The sequence below is a fragment of the Fundulus heteroclitus genome, chromosome 15, assembly GCF_011125445.2.
Source record: "Fundulus heteroclitus isolate FHET01 chromosome 15, MU-UCD_Fhet_4.1, whole genome shotgun sequence".
Taxonomy (NCBI): domain Eukaryota; kingdom Metazoa; phylum Chordata; class Actinopteri; order Cyprinodontiformes; family Fundulidae; genus Fundulus; species Fundulus heteroclitus.
The window spans coordinates 14,852,419-14,875,866 of record NC_046375.1 but is presented as its reverse complement, the minus strand read 5'-3'; the positions used below and the strand labels follow the sequence as shown (position 1 = coordinate 14,875,866).

The 23,448-nt window shown below is 41.2% G+C and overlaps 1 protein-coding gene across 1 annotated transcript in view; it reads right to left on the bottom strand.

The window, feature by feature from the left end:
* The window catches only part of xkr6b (XK, Kell blood group complex subunit-related family, member 6b), an 81,929-nt gene extending 64,615 nt beyond the window's left edge, over positions 1 to 17,314 (bottom strand). The window contains exon 1 of the mRNA XM_012880686.3: positions 16,311 to 17,314. Within this exon, the coding sequence (XP_012736140.2) occupies positions 16,311 to 16,879 (569 nt within the window). The 5' untranslated portion in view covers positions 16,880 to 17,314. The remainder of the gene's footprint in view (positions 1 to 16,310) is intronic.
* Positions 17,315 to 23,448: the final 6,134 nt, after the last annotated feature.

The following is a 23,448-nucleotide window of genomic DNA, read 5'->3' as shown; positions in this document are numbered from 1 at the left end:
TCTCATACAGATTTTTACACATGCATGGTATGAGTAATCGGCAGGTGGCCTGAGATATTTTTATATAGGGGTTCTGAGGCATCAGTCAGTTCTTACGATGAAGCAAGTGTTCAGGCTAATGTTTCATTATGACAGCAAACAGACTCTTTGCGAAAAACGAGCTGTAAAACATAAAGGGTTGGCACATCCACGTGTGAACGGTATCTTGGACCATCTATTCAGGCACGAAGTAAAAGCGCTGTAAAACTTTAACCGATCCTCTGATTTTCCCCTTAAGGAACCAAATCAACACACCGTGGTCACATGAGCGGGAGCAAGCTGTCCAGCAACAATCCCAAGGAATAAAAAAGAAGGACACAGGAAGGACAATGATGGACTGCTGAGCAGGAGGCCTGAATGTGGGCTGTTCTAAATATGAACCCAACATTATGTGGGCCAGATCAGAACGTTCTTAATGGAGGCGTCATATACGGATGAGTTAAATGGATTTATCGCACCAGGAATTGTGCAGACTTATAGCTACAGAGGAATTGTTTCAAATCTGAGCTCGCTTTAAAGGAGCAGTTTGATGTTTAAATAATGAATCTATTTAATAGGAGTTATGAAGATGAGAAGAACAGCAAAAGAGCATGGATTAGCTATATCCACATCTTCCTAGTTTCTGAGCAAATGTAGCAGCTACCTTAGCAGGGTTACCACCGAGCAGATGATAGGGTATGCCTGGAAAAACCCTGCAAACGTTATGCTGAGAGTAAGAGCACTAACGGGGCTCTTCAATTATTTATGAGCAGAGATTGTCTGTTTATCAAACTGACGCCCAGAGCATCATCCATGATTAGACTCAGACAATGGTGGTCCTTGCTGAACGCTGCTGATGCAGCTTTTCAGGAGATGCCAAGAGATGAAGGAAGCACAGGCAGCTTCAAAGAGATCTAAGGGAGTGTGTGTGTGTGTGTGTGTGTGTGTGTGTGTGTGTGTGTGTGTGTGTGTGCATTTGCCACTGATTGAGAACATGTTTTTAGAATTGTATCACCAAAGCGAGGACTTTGACGTAAACTGAGGACCTTTTTATGGCCCTCACTTTTTTGAGGGGCTTGTGGATAGGTTTAAGACTAAGGTCTCAAGCGTGGCTTTTGTTTTTTATATTTTTAAATCAGAGTTTATGATGTTTCTTTGCAGCTTCATCCTGATGTGCTGATTATGAAAGGAAACATTGATTTCTACATATACATAGGCTAAGCTTTATTTTTATTTACTGGATGAAGAGGTTATTTAAACAATGACATTTTGAAATATTTTACAATCTTATTTTTAGACAGGTCAGGGATCATTAAGGGGCATAAGAGTGAGGAAAGACAGTCTTGCCCATGCACAGTTATTCAAAAAGGGACTTGGGGAAAATTGCAGACTCTACCTTTAAGAGCTATGTTTTAACATAGACATCATACAAGAATTTACCACATTAAATCAAGATTTTGATTTAATTTGATTGAAAATAATATGATTATCTTGCCCTAGTTGTATGCCTAGGCGATATGGCAAAAAACTTTGAAACCTGCCACTAAATTCGTCTATATCTTCCTCCTAATGCATTTTGTCTCATATGTAATATGTTTTGTTTCTCGTAGAAACCTAACTGCTGATTGAGGTGTTTTTCCCCACTGAGATGTGCAACACTATAAAACTTACAAATGCAGCATTACTAAAGAAACATTCAACGTTATAGACTTGTATCGGTTCACTCTATCGCGTTCACGCCTTTTACCAGCGCATACAAGCGTGCCAATGACAAGCTTTGAGCGTAAATGAATGGCATGCAGCAGGAGAGAAGAGCCGTGCAGCCAACAGGTTGAAACGTCAACTGAAGCGGAACAGCTTTCCTGCAGAAACGAGATGTTTTGTCAGAGTGTTAGCGAGCAGAAATAAGTGCAGAACGTGAGGTATCTGAAAGCTGGGCTCTGTAGGGAGTAGAAGATGTGTGGTAGAGCAGGATGAGGGAGACAGAGAGGCAGGAAGGAGGAGTTCAGTCGTAATGGGGCAGGAGCCAGATGCTCCACTTTCCTTGACAGAAATGGAGGTCAAGTGCAGCTTTAACGCGGAGGCAACATGGGGAGACACACACAGACATAAAGGGAAGGATGGAGGGCAGGGAGGTAGCATGATGACTTTAAGTAGCTGTAAGGGACACGGTTTTTGGAGCTCACAGTACAGGGAGGCATATTCTTCTAACTACAGCCAGTAATCAGAGAACAAAGAAGACACAGAGGAACACACAGTTTCCAAGATGGATGGAGGCTTTACGGGGAGCCAAAGAACATTAATAGGTGTAAGCGACAGGGAGGGATAAAAATAAAAACATATGCTAACTTTGCAGGGAAGACAGATGGTGATGCAGTGACTTGAGCTTATGAGCACCGCTAATGGATACAGGGAGAACATGATCATCTCAAATAGTGCATCTGGGAATGTAAGCCTCACCTTTTCTCTGGAAAGAAAGAAGAAGAAATATATACTACAAAAGCAATATTAGGCTGTGGGCACTCCAGATGAAAAATGGCCTTAGTGTGTGTGTATTTCAACTCATAATAGGGACCCTCGGGGCCTAGGTAATAATGATGTAAACTACAGTTAAGCAGAGATATACATCTCATACAACTAAAGTTGTTTTAGAGGGTCTGGAAGAATTCAAAATTTGTGTTTTTCAGAAACAGATTAAAACAACAGAGAGGTGTGGGGAAGATTGAGACTGATGCAGCCACTTCAGCAGCCAAACAACACAAGGCACACTAGACAAATGACTTTAATGTCAATTAAATCCTACATTATGGTTTGCAAAGTACTAACGGTGAGCAAGCTATAGTAATACCTAGAAGTAAAATAAGCTATTCATTGAGCTATTTAAAGGAACTGAATGTAAAAAGCCAATGCAACAGCAGATAGGCTCCTTATGAAGCTCTACCGAGCAAAGAGTTTCTCTATTTGCTGAGGCAATCTGCCCAAAGTTAAATGCGGTATTATAAAGCATTTAGGGGTAAGCCCACCCACATTTACGTAAATATATGTACGTACATACAGCTGGACCAACTACTACATCTTTGCATTCTCAAATACCAGAGCTGTAAGGTAACGCAGACTGTGTGAGAAAAATACCATCTACTGAGAGCTGATAGTGATTTTGGCACAGGAAAAGAGAAAGCGGGGAAAAAAACGCCACTTGCATTGCCAGCTTTACAAAAAATATGGTAAAGATATCAGAGAAGGTTAGGTCTGCGTGATATTTTTGCAAACAATGTTTCTGGTCAAAGTTTAACATGTGACTCGCATAAAAAGGTTAATAAACAGGATGCATTATTTCAGTTTTTAAATATCATCTGTCTGCTTTGCGCTACTTAGGAAACATTCTGCCCCCAGATTCTCTGGGATTTGGGTCAAACATGTTGAAATACTAAATGCTGTGACCAAGCTCATCATTTTTGACATAATTTCCTTTTATTAACACCATTTTTCAGGGTTTTCCACTGTCATTTACAGTGCTCCTCTCCTGTCATTTCCCTTACTTCTGCTTCTATCGATCTTTTTGGAGCCTCTTTTTACATATACTCCAAATTGTAAATTATGGATCTGGTCAGCTGGACTCTCAACGCAATTGATCAAATTTTTCTTTACTGAAACATCATTAGTTTAAGTTTGTAGTCCAACTGTTTTTAAAATTATTAACATTTGCTTTTAGTTTTCATTTTCCTGTGATTCCCTACATTTTATTCCAACTGTTTTTTTTACTTGCTTTTATTCTGTTTTTTACTTTCCCGTGTTTTAATCATTTAAAGAACTTTGCGTTGTCCTTGTACTGAAATGTGCTATACAAATAAATTTGCCTTGCCTTGCCTAGAACTTGAAAGTTATAAACTTTTGTGTACAAATAGCACACACTGTAATTTACACCTGAAGCCATTTCTGGCTCAAGATTTTGTGTGGGATCCAGTGCTCAGTATATAAAAAGCGTAGGAGTAGGACAACACGACACACAGAGAATTTTACATAAATGTTGCATGTTAAACTAAACAAAGTAAAATAAACATTGTTCGTTTCCTTTTCTTTCCATTATTAGGAGTTTCGAACCTTGTAGCCAACTAATACTTAAAAAAAAAAATATATATAATTGTTTTCATCCTGTTCAGAAGAAAGAATAGAAGATTGCTTTTTGCAAAAAGCATGCATGAAGAATGCATTGGGACCGTTTGGGAGTTTATTATCCACCATTTCTCTTTAAGAAAATATCAAAATGTGGAATTGGGCTAAGATGTGTGTAGCTGCTGAAAAATTGCTACATGAAACTGTATATAATAAAGAATATAATATACTGCATAGGAGCTCTGTCTTCACCCCTGAGGTATACTATGCAGAGATACCACTTTGATCTAGACATACATTCTTGTCAGAAAACCCATCTGGCCATGTGTTTATTATTCCTAGATGTGTCTTTGCACGCTTGGCTAATCAGGGTGGGGAGGCAGCAGCAGTGTGGCATCGGGGCTTTAAGGTTTGCAGGGTAATGTTGTTTTTCTGAGTAGGAAGGCTTGAGGCAGCTAAATCAGGCATCATCACAGGCCTTTTCATTCCTTTTTATTCACCCTGCACTGACCTGAAGAGCTCTTGGCAACGACAGAAGGCATCGCTGCCTCTCGAAATGAGACTGAAATGAGCCAAACATGTTAATGAATCACTTATTCAGGATTTCAGCCTGATAAGCACAGGTGTTACCAAAACACACACATACGTTGACTTTTGAGATACAAAGCTCATCGCCGATGCAAAATTGTGCACGCTGAACCAAGGCTTTTTCAGCAATGCTGTGAAATTCAATAACCCTCCCAGAACCCAAACCCAGATGACATGAAACCAAAACAGTAATTGAAGTCCTCTTTTCAGATCTGTCTCTCTCTCTCTCTCTCTGCTACTTGAGCAACTGAAGCCCGTATTTATCTGCCATTTATGGCTTTCCGTCTCTTTACCCCCAGCTGTGACACGCTCCCAGGAAAGCTGTCTTTTCTTACATTTCGACATGCTCCTCTGTCACATAATTGGGGGTTTTCTTGGAGAGCCCGCTTTAAAGGTTTGCTCCCTGTTATCATCGCTAATGAGAAAACGAGTAGACTTACGCTGGTAGGCTTCGAAGCAACAACAGTCTTTAAATAAGATTCAACAGAGCTGGACGGAAAACTTCATAAAGCTGGTTGGGGGGGAGGGGGGGGGGTTGTACCTGCATTGTCTGTTCTTCTTTTCCATTCCTTGAGGAATAAAAAGCATCTGCTGAGTGGGATTATATACTTAGATTCTAATTCGACCAAATGCAGTTGGCAAACATTGGAGCACAGTGTTTTCCTTTTTCACATGCTTTTGAGAATCACTTGTAAAAACAAACTGATGGTTTTAAAGAGATTCTACATCTTATCTAATCTGTTAACCACCAGGAAAAAAAAATCAAGGATAAAAATACCCCCGATGTTCATATCCTGTTCTGTTCTAAACTCCTACTACATAAGGAAATGCCACCTCTTTGCTTTATGTCTTTTACCACTTTCACCCACACAGCTGTTTCTTTTGACAAGTCAGATTGCTGCTTTGTATCATCTCTACGTCTTCCATCAACAAAGTTTTTTTTGGCAGACACAAGCCACCCAGCCGGCCAAGAGAGGCTTCTGTTAATTCCTTTGCAGTCTGTATTAATCTTTGAATGACAAGAAAACTGAGGCAGATGTCAACCGTGAGGCGATCCTTCTCGTGTTTATCTGTGGGGAGCCGCTCTTATACCGGATTAAAGGGTGACCCGACTAACCAGATTTGGAGTGCCGCAATAGTATGCCCGGCTAAAGGGAAATCCCTTAATCTCTGACGTATAGAGAATTCCTGAAAAGCAAAAATGAAGGTTTCTATACATGAATTAAAAGATGGATGTACAGCGCTCTCCACACTTACTGCCACAGTGATTAAGGATGTTTAAAATAAATCATGTTAAAAATTAGAGAACAGAAAATACAGTCTTTAATTAGAGTATGATGCAGTGGAGAAGAAAAACGTAGATTTATATCCCTCTCTAAATATTTGGCTAATAGGACAACTCCTATCTTTTTCTGCACAATGTTGACACGTTTTAGAGAGAAGGATCATTGACCATTCCTCTTAACACAATCTTTCTAGTTATCCAGAGCTCTGGGTCTTCCTGTTTGCCATCTTCTCTTGAACTCAATCCAGAGGTAGATTTTGTGGCTGGTGAACCGTTTCTGTGTTGATTTGGCCAAAGGATTTGGATCATTACCATGCTTAAAGATCTTCACTGATGAGCCATTTTCACATTTCTGCCAGAGGCCATAGGATTTTAACGAAAAATTTGGATAACCCCTCTAAAGGAAGAGAAACAGGCCACCACCATCACAGATCCTCCACCACACCACACAGTGGACAAGAGATGTTTTCCACATCCTTTGTTTCAAGCCCAGCCCATCTGCAATGTTTGTTACAGAAAAGCTTATTCTTAAACCTGTTTTAGATCGTTTCTCAGTTAACAAGCAACCACCATTCATTTTTTTAAGAGTAATTTTGTCACTTGTGCCTGGTTCACGGGACAAAATAATTGTCCCGTGAATTTTTTCCCCCGATCTTCCCTTTCCAACAATTTTAAGAACACCCCGATTATCAGGATGGCTCTTAAAATAATCTTATGATATATTCCTGCCATGTGGGGCGTGTTAAGAGCAGTCTAGTCTGCTCAGAAGGACATCAGGACCATTCCAACCTCAAATCGGGGATGTTCAACACGTTGGATTGTCTTGACCTAATATCATATTGCTATGGTTCTTGATTGTAGATATATTGTATTGTAGCGTTGCATGTAGCAAGTACCAATGTTCTTGTAGCCATGTACTGATTTAATAGATTAACACCAATCTTCCTCAGAGAGTTAAGTGGCTGATGCTCACTCATCTCATCTTGACCCTGTCACTTCATATTTAAACCTAGGAGTGTCATGATCCTGGTGTGTTATACGGTTTTGGTGCAGATGTAAGAGGATCTCTGCTGGAGGGTGTGGCTGACCTGACCTGTAATTGCAAACAGTACACCTGTCTGCAATTACACTCTGACTGCTTAAGATATACAGGAAGGAGCTGCAGGACAATCACAATGATCAACTTTGTTGATAGTGTCAAGCCCCCTGTGCACATAATGCCTCTGTTCTTCAAACTTCCCAGTGATCCTAGAAGTTATGCTTTATGGTTTCTTACCTTAACTCAACTTACCTTGATGCTCTCTGTGCTCCAAGATTAAAGTCACCTTACCAGCACTGGATTCCCCCAACAGCCTCCACTGTGACAGGCTTAGCCTGGAATTCCATGCACTCCATGGTTGAGCACCCCAGCGGGACAGATTGAAAGAGGATGACCAACAGCAATTGACACATATGGATGAGTTAAGAGTATTTGTGAGGAAAGATCTGCAAAAATAAGGAGGGCCTAAAGATCCATCAAACAAGGCTGAAATCCAAGGAGCGACTGCATGTATCACAGGTCAAGCACCTAGTGAGAGAGAGAGGACGAGTCAAGCCCGGAAGCACCCCACAGAGCCTGGAGCCTCTGAGTGGTGCATGAAGTTTTTTCAGTCGGGGTGTTTGACAAAAGAAGGATTAGATGGCCCCAAGCCTCTAAAATAACAGAGTGGCAAATGTGCGACGAGGATATGGACAAGGTGTTGGAAGCAACAGTCAAGGGTGATGCTGACAGGAGGCTGCAGACTATGATGACTATCATAGTGAGCATGGCTGTTTCATTCTCAGGAAGAGGCTTTAGATCCAGCACAGAGCAGAACAACACAGGAGACAGAGAAGGGAAAGAGCCAGGAAGTCCACTGCCTTCATCAACAATCCCTTTGGATTCATGAAGCAGCTCTTTGGACAGAGCCGTCGTGGACCCCTGGCTTGTTCAAAGGACGAAGACGACAAACATCTCCACAACACCTTCAGTGAACCCATCCATGACCAGGATCTGCTGCTCTGCAAGGCTCTAATAATTCCTCCAGAGCCAACTGAGGCCTTTAACTGGAGGGAGCCTCCCCTAAAAGAAGTTCAAGAAGTGGTGTGGAAAGCAAGGTCCATGTCAGCACCTAGCGGTACACCTTACACGGTCCACAAACACTGTCCAAAGCTGCTGCAATGGCTTGGAAGATCCTAAAAGTCATCTGGAGAAGGAGAATACCAGCACAGCAGTGGCAGTCTGTAGAGGGAGTGTGGATCCCTGAAGAGGAGGACTCCAAGACTCTATAACAACCCTATCTCTATACCCACCAGGAAAATTCAAGATGTGGGTGTACCAACATGGGATTCTGCCAAGAATATTGTGGCCACTGCCCCTCTATAAATTTCCAATTACCACTATCTCAGATCCGCAAAAGAAGGTTAGCCGCTACCTAAAGAGATGGCTAGGATTACAGAGGAGCCTGAGCAACATCGCTCTCTATGGAAACACCCGCAAACTGTACTGCCTTTGAAGTCCAGTGAGGAAGAGTTCAAGGTTTTGCATGCAAGGGAGGTGCTGCAATACCGTGAGTCAGCAGCAATTTAAAAAAAAAAAGCTGTTGAAGAGGAGAGAGGCTGCAGAACAATGAGGATGAGACAGCAAGGTGTCTGGACCACATGGGAGCAAGTTGTGGAGAGAAAAATCTGATGGACTGACCTCTGGCAGGCAGAGCCAAACCGCATATGTCCCTGTGCCTGAGAAAAGTGATGCTCAAGCGCATTTTGAGTTGTTGCCCAAAAGCTCTGGGGGGAGGCCGATATCATTGGCATCACAATCAGGTGCTCAAGACCGTCACACGGACCAACTATGGCGATATCACCAGCTGTTCTGGTTCAAAACCCAGGAAACCAGCCATGAATGTAATCAGAGATGGAGAAAAGAAAGCAACGTCTACAACAACACCAGGACTTCTCAACACTGCATATTACTGGAACCCAGAACCTTACAGCCTCTCCAGGACATAAGCACCCACCCTGCTCTCTACACCCTAGGCGACCACTCCCCTAAATAAAGAATTTGATCAGATTTACCACCCCGGTATAATGCTGCCACCACCACATTTCACCATTTGATGGTGTGCTTAGCGTGAGGTGTACTGTAGTGAGCCCCTTCTTCCATGTGTTTGCTGTGAACATGCCCGGTGACAAACCTTTTATAGGTTTCTTTCAGCAGTAGCTTCTTTCTCACCACTCTACTGTAAATACTAAATTTGTAGATTGCATAGACTAATAGATGTCCTATGAGCAGATTTTTTCCACCTGAGCTATGGAGCTCTGGATCTCCACCAGAGTTACCATTGACCTCTTGCCTGTTCCTCTAATTTTTACTCTCTTTACCAGAGCTATCAGTTTAGATGGATGGACATTTCTTCATAGGTTTGCAGTTGTGCCAGACTTTTTCTAGTTGGTCGCATTGGATGTTATTGATGGATATCAGAGTGTGATGTTTTAAATACATATGCAAAGCACAATATTTATTACCCCACTTCAGATTTCTTATTTTCAGGAAGTTATACATTTTGCAATTTTGCACAATTTTATGCGGATGTGCCACATAAAAACAAAAAAGTACACTAAGGTTTGTGGTTATACCAAGACAAAATGTGAAGAAACAATATTTTTTAGACAGCTCTGTACTTTCTTTGAGATTATCTTTAAAAAGTCAGTTATGAGGAAAATAATCTTTTTCAATATTTTGGAAACAATACTGGTAACCTTAAGGTTAACAAATGCATCCACTTTAACCCAAGTACGCACTAAGCTTTGACAAGACACAGGCATCACAATGCTGAAAAGTTTCACAGCAGCTAAAGCACTTTGACCTGTTATTTCTTAAACTAGATATTCAAATGGGAATTCCCCATAACACGGACATTTCAAACCTTTCCATGCACATTTCTGCAGAGGGGTGAAGGGACGGATGCATTTCCTCTCTCAGCGAGAAGCTAATTTGGGTTTGCACTGATTAAGCTGTCCATCGTACCACCAGGAGACCTCTGTGTATGTCTGATCCAGTGTGTGCCTGAGCAGAATCCTTAACACCGTCAGCAGAGCCGCCAGTTCACAGTGAGGAGGGACATGAAAGAGCTGTAGTAACCGGTGACATAGCGGGATTACAGATGGGGTTCTGTCAACAATTCACAAGGAGATAATAGCAAGCCAAGCACAGCAAATTTTGCCATCAGCCTGGTCCTCAGGTGCACAGGGGGAAAGCAGCAGCTAATTGAATGGACTAAAATGTAGAACTGGCTAATGAGATGATGAGGAAGCGTTGTTGACTCTTGTCAGCACTTCAGCCTGTTTTATGGCAATATTGACAGGAAAACATGGAGGCTGTAGCAGCTGATCTATGAAATGCTGGTTTAAAAAAAAACTATCTTTTAATCTGAGTGACATAAATGCATGATTTGAAATAGTCAACTTTAAGTTTTCAAATGAAATGTGCTCAACACACTGGAAATATAAAAGATCGTATGAGGAAATCCCATGATGAATTAAAGTATGATATGATATTGGCGGTGTGGTCTGGCACCTCTCTGTGTCGAATAAGCTCCATATCAGCTGATATCCTAGAGGGTCTCAGAGGTTGTGAACACTAGCTAAGCTGACAGGAGCAGCTTTTGACCCTTAACTCCAAACCAGTGGTCAGACAGATCATGTCCAGTGGGAGACAGAGGACTGACAAGAATCCTTGACTGCAGGCGCTGTGGCAGGCACAACATTCAGGGAGACTGTGGCACAGTCTCAAAAAAATCTCATTATAAACTTGGTCAATTTAAATTCCCACCAACAATTTGTCTCACTGAGCTCCTTAAAATCCTTTTACTGCTCAAATCTCTTCTTCAGTTAATAAGAATTAGGAAGAAGAAGAAAAATACAATGACAATAATTAGAAGAAGAATTTTGTTGCATTCTTCTCCCATTTTGTACCGGTTACAAAAACATTTAATAGAAATGTGTTTAGCCATTACTTATAAGTTTATTTCACTTCAAATCATGGAGATAAGTAGGGTTGTAAAGTACATAAATACATAATAGACATATTTGGTACAGCCCTTTCTATTCAGCACCCAGAATATATATTTACAGACTAGCTATCACTAAAGTATGTTATTTAAGGAAAGTTATGGTATTTTATTCAGCTACAGTGATGATGGAGAAAGAAAGAAGGACCATACCAAAGGTTTGTAAGCATTTTTAATAACTTAATTACTCACCAGAAGCAACTTTCAGCCAAAACAAAAACACCATTTGTACTGGAGAAAGATTAGCTAAGCTCCAAATCCTGCTGCCTATAATAGCATTCAACCTGCCTAAAGGGTTTCAAATTATAACTCTGGTCAGCAACAGCTGAGCTTTTTAAGGTGCATTCGGGGACAACTCATACACCTGATTATCTACATTACAACTCCAAGGTGAATTAAATATTTTTCATTCTCAAACATTAGCAAAGCCTTATTACAATATGATAAAATAACAATTCTTGATACAGGAAGGAGTAGAGATGTGAAAGAGATCAGAAATGTAGGGGGCATCGAGGTTTTGGATGGCCTTGAATGTATACAGAAGGATTTTTAATTGAATTCTGAATTGAACAGGGAGCCAGTGGAGCTGCTGTAGGACTGGGGAGATGTGGTGAAATTAGGGGGGGGGTTGGTAATAATGCAAGCTACTGAATTCAGAACCACTTGTAGCTTATGGAGGCATTTTTGAGGAAGGCCAAAGGGAAGATTTTACAGTAATCAGTGTGGGAGGTGACAAGGCTATGAGCAAGAATTGATGCACAGTGAGGAAAAAGGGAGGGACATTGGAAGTTAACCAAGATTTTATTTCAGACTGGCAGGAGGTAAGGAAAGAGGGTGGTAGTGTAGAACTTGTCTTACATGAAACATAGAGCTGGGTGTCATCTGCATAACAATGAAAATGGATGTTGAATTTGCGGAAGATATAGTCCATAAGAAGAATGTAAATAATAAAAAGTAGGGGTCCCAGGACAGAGCCCTGGGACACGCAGGTTGTGACGGGATGGATGGGAACTAAAGGACTTAAGTTGAACGTACTGAGTCTGTCAGGAAGGTAAAAAGAAAACCAGTCGGGGGTGGGGGGTGAGTAATACTAATTGAGCTAATGCTAATTGAGTATAATCTGTGGAGAAGGATGGAGGGAGAAATTGTATTGAAGGCCACACTCAGATCCAAAGAATGAGAATAAAAAGTAGACCTGCGTCTGCTGCAATCAGAAGATCATTGGTGATTTTTAATAAAAGTGGTTTCAGTATGGTGGTGGGAACAGAAACTAGACTAGAATTGTTCACAAAGGTTATGCACTAAATAAGAATGAAGTTGGGCGGCAACTGTTTTTTTATTAGCTATTAGCAACTTCCTGGACTCCCATAATTACATTTCTATACAGCAAATAATGAGCAGATTATAATAGAAGACAATTATAATAAAAAAACTTTAAATCATCTGAGATATCTGAAATGTCTCTAAAGCACAAACTGATACATGGTGTGTCCTAAAATTCCTTTAAGGTACTTGAAAAATTCATGTACGAAACAACCAAAGCTTCAAAAGTATAAAATGACGATGGGGCAAAATATCCACCACTTCGAAGAGGTGTTTATTGTCTATTTCTTTTATTCACATCACTCCAATCTATGACTCATTCATACATCAAAGGCTCTTAAAGTCAAGAGATGAAACAGTCTCTTGCTGACAGATAAGAGACAATTCATCAACTTTTGAGAGCTCCTTTAAGGCCCGCCACTTCTCTTATTCTGTCCACTAGCCTAATTTTTTGAACAAACACTGCACAATGTGCTCTCATGGTCAGGTAAAAGCATCGGCTGGCAAACCTTTGGAAAATCTACTGAAGTCCGCAAAATCCCAACAAAGTCTGCCATGCTCAAAGCAAAGTCTAAAGAAATGTTGAGTGTGTGTGTACAGGTTTTCCACAGCAGTTTGCCTAACACATATCAAAATAAAAACAGATTTTGCAGATTTACAATTATCAGGATTTATGGAAGAACTGAGCCAAGATTCAGATGACGTACCTATTTAGAAGTGAGTGTAATAATATCCAGTATCTACTGCTTAAAATTCTATCAGCATTATGCCAGCCAAGATGGGCCTGTAGCACAGGGATTGACAAAGTGGGCTTCACGGGATGACCCAAAGTATGAACCAAAATTTCAGATTTAAAAATGTCAGAGATATACTTGTTTTATTTTAGGAAATCCATGCCTTTAATCATGATCATGAAAGAAAATAATTTTATTATCTATCTACAATGGCCATAATACTTTTTTGTTTCAGAAATTGCGAGAATTAAATCATTAAATTAGGTGTAGAAGAATAAAGAACATTACAACAATAAAGTCGTACACGATAATAGAGTCGTAATTTTATGAGAATAAAGTCACACAGTCGTTTGCACATTCGTTTCAAACTCCTGACACTAATCATAATTTGATGCCCATGTGCTAAAATTATTTAGTATTTCCCTGGAACCAATACCAATGTATAACTTTACAAGAAGGTTAACATACTTCATTTTAACACAGGGGGATGAGTGCACTTTATTGTAAGAGTTTACATATATTACTGCTTTATTTTCGTAATTTTCAGAAAGAAAAATAACACCCCGTGAAAAGGGGGTTGCCGGTCTCTGGCGCTTTTATTTTAGGGGTCGTAGGCTCAGAAGCTTGGGAACCTCTGCTGTAGAGGGTAGAGAGAGGAGGTGAGAATTATAGGAGTGTCCCTGCCCTCTGTTCAGAAATGCTGTAGGAACACAGTTCAGAATATTGTCTCTCAGTCCTTCAGCTCACACAGCTATCTGCCTCAAATAGTTCAAATACTTACTGCTGTAAAAAGCCACGTGCTTGACATTATTGCACTTTTTTAAATGTTTTATTTATTTTAAATCTATTTATGATTTCTACTATTTACCCATTTGATGATTTTTCACACTAATCTGTTTTAGATCACAGAGAAGGCGTGCCTTGTTTTCCAGTTTTGTTTATATATTTAAAAAAAAGACAATAAATAGATTTGAATTAGTCTCTCAGCACCTGTGTTGTTAACTGGTTACCAGTTGTAAGCCCCCACCATATAGCCTTCACATATATGAGCTAATCAAGGGTCCATCCCGAACTCAGAGGTGTGTACAGAAAGTTTAATAGGGGCTTAGTCAGTTGGAGGCCACTAATTATCTTAGAATGACACAAAATCCAAAAGCCATAGCACAATAACATGTATAAAACTATCTTTAATTACCAGTGTTCCATAAATCAGAAGATGTGGTTAAATTTTGCACAAGATTTTAAAAATCATGTAATTCTCCTAATCTTTTTTCCTGAAAGATGGGATCCTTATAGATGGGAGGGCAGGACTTAGTGAAAGCAATCAAAAATGTGAACTATACAACAACTACAATAATAAAAAAGAAAGAAAAGAAACGAAAGGAAAGGAAATGCACAGAATGTGTAAATGCTGCAGCTCAGTACAACTTGTCTTCTGCTCCCTGAAGTTAATGCATTAAAAATGTGAGTGGTGGGGGTGGGTCTAAATAGTGCCACTGTCTGGAGTAAATACACTTGTGCAAATAAAGTAGACCTGCAGCTAATCAATAGAAAATCCTTCAGTATCAGCCTGGTAGTAGCTGCGGAATCTCCCAGCCTGGGAAAACCCAATTTGACTGGGTTTGCACATGATCCATGCATGTGCTGAATTGATATCCAGAACGAAATGGTGAATACGACGAGTTCCAAGCAGATAAAAGAAATAAAGCATGTTGGTTTACACTAAACCTCAGCATCGAAAGTGTAGAGCTAGTGGATGAGAAAATATTGACTGCCTGTGGCATTTTTTCCCTTTTAAAAAAAAGGTCATTGAGTGTGAGCCTGCTTTTACTCCTGGACTGTGCGTGTGAATCACTTGGCCAGTGGCGCAAATGTTGCCATGCATCAGAATAAAACACAACCACGGTTTGCAAAGAATCCGTTTATGGGAGGAGGAGCAAGCGATCGGCTGCCAAACACGAGCGCAGCAACGCAAGTGCTGATCAATCCTGCTTTCTGGCTTTCCAGTGTCCATTTAGAAAAAAAAAACAAATAAACGCCACAAACGCACAGGAGGAAATCATCTGACCCCCGGCTTACAGGCTCTCACATTATGCTGCTCTTTTACGTGTTTCACGCTAGCAGATCCCCTCGGGACAACCGTCATGCTTCACTTTTTTTTTTCTCTCCATTAAATGCCAGCCACTGCGTCTGTCTGCACCAAAAAAACAACTCGCTCCTCACTCATCAGCATACAGGGGGTGGGAAAAAAAACAGCGTGGAGCCTCGCCATCGCATTTTACTACTGTGGCCGCTGCATGTCACATTTTACGCGCAGAAAGCGTACGAGCGCTCCGCGGTGCTCCGACGCATGATGTCGTTGATGGAAAACCCTTAATATATATATATATATATATATATATATATATATATATATATATATATATATATATATATATATATATATATATATATATATATATATATATATATAGGGGGTGGGGGGGGGGGGGTAAAGAGGGGATCAGGTCTGTGGAGCGCCGCAGAGGAGTCGATGACATCATGTCTGTGGGGAGAGATGTAGTTTTGCGAGCCGTGAAACCAGATGCTCGTCTGGCCTCTTGTTGGTGTATGCGGAGGAAGAGAGATGAGGAGGGGGGCAGCGGGTGAACCGAGGCGACTGTACACTGTGATACACTGTGATGTGAACAGCGCGTCTCTCTCTCTCTACCTCTCTCTCTCTCTCTCTCTCATAGACACGCGCGCGCGCGCGAACACGCGCACGAGCTTTCAGCTGGCCCTCTTTTGAACAACTATAGCCGCCTTTCTCCCCTTCCTCACGTAAGCGCAATGGCGCACTCAGCAAGCCCGGTGCAATTTCTGTCCAGATGTGTGGAGACGCCGTGAGGATGCGCGGGGAGTCTGTAGCCCAGAGCGCAATATGCGAGTGAATGTAAAGATGAAAAAAAAAAAAAAAATGCAAGCCATGTGCACGCGAGTGGAGAGGTGAGGTGCAATGGGTTCACCACGGACGGTGCTGATTTTCACCCAAGTCATGTACACAACACCGGGTTATACCAGGGGAAAGCGTCGGATGAGCGGGAGGAGGAAAGACTCGCTTTGAAGGAGTTGATGAGATTTTCTTTTGCTTTTCTTGAAACGTAAACTTAAAGTTTCCCCTACCTCCAGACTTGTCCCATCTGAAAGATGTGAATGATGGTCTGCCAGACCCAGACAGACAGGCGACAGCACCTGTCTCTCTGGAAACTGGCCGTAGCCCTCCGACTGCTCAGTCCCTCCACGGAGCCCAGTCCGCCGCCGGTGTAATCCTGCACAAACCACCTGAAGCTCAGGATCTGGACCAGAACCGAGGGCACCAGCACGAAGAACAGGGTCAGGCCTGACCAAAAGAACTCCCGCTCGTGGTAGTAGTCGGCGGCCAGACACAGATCGGTGCCCACGTCCCAGAAGAACACCAGCAGCGCCAGGACGATCCACAGGCAGTCCAGCCAGAGGCGCTCCTCCTGTGGTGGTCGCCCCGCATCCCTCCCCTTCCCTCTCCCCTTCCTCCGGAGGTAATGCAGACAGGCGCTCCGGCAGCCCCAGTAGCACGACGAGGTGTTGCAGCAGTGGCAGATGTGGAAGGAGCTGCCGTTCCGCGCGTCGTCCTCTCCAGTCCCCACCACTTCGTCCAGGTTGTGCAGCTGGGCGAAACCGGTGACGACCCCGCGACCATCGGATTTCGCTGCCATCTTTCCCTCTGATGTTCCCACCTCCTCCTCCGGCTTCCGGGGTTCGTGACGACACTTCCCTGACACCTGTTTTGCTGCACCCCAAATGTTGGAGCCATCTAAAAGCGGGGTGTCAGCGCGTCGCCGCTGCAGACTCCGTCCCCAAACTGCGCGCCAGCGTCACCGGAGACGCAGCGCATCTTTTTCTCTCCCCCCCCCCCCTCCTCTTCCTCTCCACTGCAGATCTATCCCTCACCTGGTCACACTAATCTCCCAGTTTAAACTATTTCATTTGTAACCCCTTTGCGTCCAGCTGTGCCCCAAAACTGACTTCGCTCTGTTTTTTATACCATTCTGCTCGGTTCCGTTGTTTTCCTTCTCTGCTGCTCGCCTCCAGCTGCAAGCTGAGTGCCATGAGCAGACCGCCAGTCCCTCCGCTGTCCCACGCCGACGTAATTTATCCCCCCACCCATCTCTCCCTCTCTTACACACAATCCAACAAACACACACACACAGACACTCTAGCACCCAGCTTGGTTGCCATCTAGCGTCTCCTTTGAGGCTTCCAAATAGGTTCTGTTAAAGGAGCGCGTGATGTAAAATCGTCACAGAAATGTTTTGGTTTCTCTTTATTTATTTATTATGGGTTTTTTGTTTGTTTGTTTGTTTTAGTGAATCCTGCCCTTTATGAAGACTGCATTCTGCAAAGAGATTTCCAAGAGTACAGGTCTCTGTTCTCCCAACATAAGAAATGTCATTAACTGAACTGAAAAAGCGTTGTAGCAGCCCGGACAGTGTCAAAACAAAAACAATTAAAAGAAAAAAAAAAATAAATCAATAAAAAAAAAATAAACAGCAATAAAATACAAATACGCATTTGATAAGCCAGAATCACATGAAAATCGTTTGTAGCTCTCTGGCTGTATTCTTGGCTGCAAGGTGAAGCTTCACCCAAGTTTCAAGTCTTCTGCGTTTTCCCCTGGGATTACTATGAATTAGCTCCATTCATCTCCTCATGAACTCTGTGCGACTTGCCTGTACTTGCTCCAGAAAAAAAAAAAAAAAACACTGAATGATGCTGACCCCACCAGGGCTCCTGGCAGTGGATCATGGTGATGTGCAGTGCTCGTTTTCGTTTGTAGATGGGCCAAAAGGTTCTCTCTTGGTTTCATCTATCCAGAGCACCCTTCTTCAACGTGTTTGCTGCCCTCACATGACTAATGGCAAACTGCAACGAGACGTGTGAAGTGCTAGTGAAGTAGTTTTTCTGTTGATGGATTCTCCCACCTGAGCCGTGGATCTCTGCAGCTCCTCCGCAGGCAACCACGGGACCTTTGGTTGCTTCTCTGATTGACACCCTCCTTGCAAAGCCTTTCTCGTGATAAACCATTTGTTGGTAGGTCTCATGTGGCGTCGTATTGTCTCAATGTTTGAATGATGGATTGAACGGCGCCTTTAAAGAACAACTGTATTTATACTAAGATTGAATCACACTTAAGTGACTCTATGTACTAATCAGATGAGTTCTGAAGTCGCTTGCTTCCCTAAATTTCATATACGAGTATCAAAGTAACGGAAGCTGAATACAGAACAGTGGCTTGCTTGTACTCTTGTATTTTGCTGTTGTCCAGTTTTCATCCACAAACACTTTCAAGTTTAATCACCGCAACACAAAAATCTGTATTTCATCCTAATCAAGGGCTGCATTTTGATTGGCTGAGTTCTTTCTTCCTTCTGCAGCTTTTGCTGAGGAGTGCATGGATGAGCAGGGAGGTTGCACGTCCGTGATTAGACTGCGCCCACAGAGCTGCCATGAAGGGTCATATATAGCGGGAGATTGATTGGTGCATACCCGCCTCAGCCTCGCTGCTGCTGCCTTGCTGGCCTCTGCTGTGTTCTGCCTGTTTAAATGTGATGGGAGCTGTGCAACGCTGGACTTTGACAGCTCTGTGTTTCTGAAAAGGCTCATTAGAACTGCTTCTCATGATGTTGTGACTTGGTTTATTTTGATGATCTACTTGCTCGATGGTATTCTTTATTGTTGAGTTGACAATAAACTATAAGTACATCATGATAATGTCTTATTTTGATTTTTCTTATTTTGGTTGAGATAATATGTAAGCACCTGCAAAGTAGAAAACTGCTTCTCTATTAATTCATGACAAATCTACGACTGCATGGAAATTCAATAATTTCCGTAAATTTTTTTTCAAACTTCCCTTGATCTCTGTCTCTAGGCTGTCTTTATTTATTCAACACCAGAGGTCTGTGACATTTTTTCATTTTTTTTAACAGATTTTTAGTCTGGTGAATTATTTTTTTCCCCCAACACAAAAAAGACAACATAAAGTATTTCTGCAGAGCATAATAATAACAAGTTAATAGTTAACAGCCCCTAAGCCCAACCAAAGGTATGCTCTCCAAGTTCCACAGCAACAATTGCACAACCTTAATCTTTCCATTTAGCTTGTAAAACACTGACCAACGGGAGATCAGAGCCTGTAGCGCGATAGTTTATGCTAAGGAAGCTCACAACCAGAACTGTGATGCATTCTTTGCAAAATCAGTGTAATTCAAAATTGAATGTAGATAGATGTTAATAGCAAAACGTATCTGAATTAGCTCTGTATCATATAGATCATCGAGTAAGCTCAGGATCTATTTTGTACTCTTACTTACTCCTAGGAGACACACTGTTTAAGAACTTAATTAGATTATTTTACTTTTTAGTCCTTTTTGAGCTCTGGCCATTTTTAGTGCCAAAAAATAACAAGGTGGTCATGGTTCTTGTCAGCCACACGTGTTGAACCGTCCCCCTAGTCAAGCATTATCCACAGAATTCTTCCCACAGAAACAAGAAAAATGTTGACTGAGCAGAAACCCTACGTTCACTGCAAAAACGGATCTAAAAATAAGCAAAATGTTCTTAAACATAGTGTTTATGTCCTTGATTTGAGCAGGTAAATAAGATGATCTGCCAATGGAATTAGTATTTTGACCCCTAAATTAAGATAATTAGACATCCTGCACTTGAAATAAGATGATGGAGATGAATTGTTCCTATTTTAAGCGGACAAATCTTTTTCTATTGGCAGATCATCTTATTTACTTGCTCAAATCACAATCACAAATTTTAAGAAAATTTTACTTATTTTTAGTTCCGTGTTTGCAGTGTTGTTTCTCTTTTCTGCGTTGCTCGCTGGAATTCTTTTCTCACTGTCTCCCTTCTTCAGAGCAGCTAACAGATGCGAGTTCCCTTCTGTTTAAAAAGCTGGACGTGATATTTGTGCCTTTGCTTCAAGAGCATGCCCCATGTTCTGTGTGCTGTGCTTGGCTGGTTATGCTTGTTCACTTTTAAACTGAAATGAACAATGGTAGTCCCGAATCTTTGTAAAACCCTTGCAAATTTGTCATTTTGTTCTCCAGCTCTTTGTCGCGGTTTCCTCTGTGTGTTTCTCCTTAAAATCCGTCTTTGCCTTGCCGAGCAGGGGCTTAGGATTTTATACTCATGTCTCAGATTTGTGTGAATACGATTTATTTCTTGGGAAATAAGATTGGAAGTCCAGTTATTCTGGTGGAAGATGGCACGACTTTTTACATGACACAGCAGTTCTGCCAAGTTGCCATCTTCCAAGAATAGTTGCAATTTACGAATGAGACAGTATAACCTTTTACTTCTTGCATGGGTTTTATTTTTGCTGCCTGAAGCAGTCTTTCAAAAAAAAGCAAAATTTACCCAAGCTTGGCAGTTTCAGTCGCTTCACCTGCAAGTCCTTGATTTTAAGCTCAGCTTCTATTTGAACATGGCAAGAGTCTGTTTCAGTAGCGCTGACATCACCCTTACCAATCTTTTTTTTTTTGAAGTCGCTTTCTTTTTTAGACTCAGCGGGATCTCTTTCAAGCACACGTTTAATTCTTACCATGATTTTTTTGTTTCCGTCACTTTGCTGTATTAAAAAAAAGACAGTATCTGTTTTTATCATCAGTTCAAGTGAAGGTCAGAGATTGTTTTAATCTCTTTCACATTTCTCTGAGCAGTCATGGGTCTGATTTGCTTCTGTTTCCTACTATTGTTTTGGCAGATATGTCCCTGATTTCGCTTTGCAAAACACTTTGCTTGTACCTGACCATGCGTGCATGTGTTTATGCCCCTGAACACCTGATCTTTAGCAACAGCAGCAGGTTGTGGACGGTCTGGGCCCCTGGGTAAGAACCTCTTTCTGTAACCCCACATATAAACAAACACACATCCACTCCCACGAATGACCCCATTCGGTACAATTACCATTTAATTTAGTTAAATTCATTTGAATCCCTATTCCCATTGACTAGATATGAAAAAAAAAAAATGTAAAACTTGGTCAGTAGCAACTCATAGATAACTTTTTTTCTTTTGTCTTGGTGCACCCTGTTGCCCATGCCATCCGGGGCAGGAAGCCACATCACTCACATCAAAAATGACAGCTCCTTCTAAAGGTTGTCTTGTGGGTGATTATCTTTTAATATAAATAAAATAACAGTCTTTCACCAACGTAATGCTGGAGACGGTGCAGGAAGATATGGTTATCTACTGTGTGAAATGCAGCGGAGCGGTCAAGAAGGACGAGGAAGGACGTCATCTGCAGGTAACTGGTGACTCTGATGAGAGTCACCATGCAGTGAGCTCAGTGCTGTGAGACTGTTGAAAACCAGCTTGAAACTTTTGGTATAGACCGTTGGACTTGAGATGATCGTGGAGCTGGGAGGAAACAACTTTTTCTAGAATTTTGGAAATTAATGGAAGATATAAATAAATAAATAAATAAAAAAAAAAAAAAAAAAAATATATATATATATATATATATATAACTTGGAAAGGGTTCAAGGTCCATGGAGTTTGAAGATGGTAATTTTGAGGATAATTGGGATATTGCCAATTTCCAGAGAGAGGTTTGTGATTTTAGTTATTAGAGGACTAATGGAATAATTGTGAGTTTTGAGCAGAGGAGATGGGAAGGGATCAAGGAGACACATGGAAGGCTTAGATTTATGGATTATATTCTCGACCTCCTGGTGCGTTGTGAGGTGGAACTGGGATAAGTGTTGCATGACAGGTGTTGAGGGAATATCTAAGGTGGCGCTACTGAAAGGTGAAAAACAAAGAACAGATGTTTATTTTTGAAGTGAAAAAGCTGAGAAAATTGTTGCATTTGGTTGCTGTGTGATCGGTAGAATGGTGGTGGTAGCATCATGCTGTGGGGTTATATTCTTCAACAGGGACAGTGACGCTGGTCAGAGTTGACGGGAATATGAATAAAGCTTGATCCTGGAACAAAACCTCTTAGAGGCTGCAAAAGACTCAAAAGTTGGGTGAAGGTGAAAGTTCACAATTGGCCTTAAACAAAGCATATTCATGTTTCTGTATTATTAGGTGGAACTTTAAATTTTATTGCACTTGAGAATACCTGTGGAATACCTTCAAAATTGCTTTTCATAGATGCTTTTTTTATCAAAAGCTATTTTGTAAAGAATGGGCAAAAGAAAATGTTAGTTTTTAAAAATTTCAGCTTGGTGGAAACAAATCCCAAAAGACTTGCAACTTTGAAAGGTCAGGGTTGCGGAATGCAAATGAATGCCAAACTTTCTAGAAAATTTGGAAACTGTTAAATTTTCCTTTTCCTCCCACTTCACAATGATGCACTACTTGGCGCTGATCTAGTCTAAAAAAAAAGGAAATAAATAAAAAAACACAGAATACTTATTTCTAAGCTCTCATTTTACTGATATCCACACATTTAAAGAAACTCTAATTTTATTATTTTTAAATATTCTTTAAAGCGCATTACAGAGGGAATCAATATGGAAATGTAGGGCTTTCCCTTGGCAGCTGTCACACATTTTACTGGCTGAGCATCACTTCACAGAGATCATCAGACACAACTGCATGCTGTGAATTGGGCAGAAAGCAGCAGCACTGCTGGGATGGTTGTTAAATGGGGCAAAGCTTTGACCTCAGTCCCAACAGTTGGCAGAGGTGGCGTGTGTCCATTGCTCAGAGCATAGACACTGATCTGTTTGTCTGAATTTAAGAGTGACAACCTCTGGTGTGGCTTTACTCATTTTTTCAGTAATCCACAGTAGTGTTGATTTTACCTCTTATTTAGTACCCTTGCCTGTGTGCCTTCAAGTCATTTTTCTTCATGTGAGATCTCATCACTGGTTTCAGGTCAGTCTCTTCACCTGCTTTTCATCATCAGCTAATCTTGTATATTCCTGAGTCTTGAAACAAAATCCTCGGATGAGTTTTACCCTCTTAAAATTCGGACAAAATTCTCATGCTGCTTATTTTACTTATCTTCATATTTAAAAAGACCTTCTGTTTCTCATTGAGGTCCTATGTTTCACCAAACATGGCCTACATTTTCTTCAATTAATCTTTTTTTATGTCTTTATTTAAAAACTTCAAATACAATAACTGGAATTGAGGAACTGGTGTACGGTTTGCAGCAGGCCACTGAATGTCGGTCAGGACACAAAACGAAAGCTTATAATGTCTTGACTTCTTAATTGATGAATAATGAAGAGTACAACCATGATTCAATTCAGGTCAG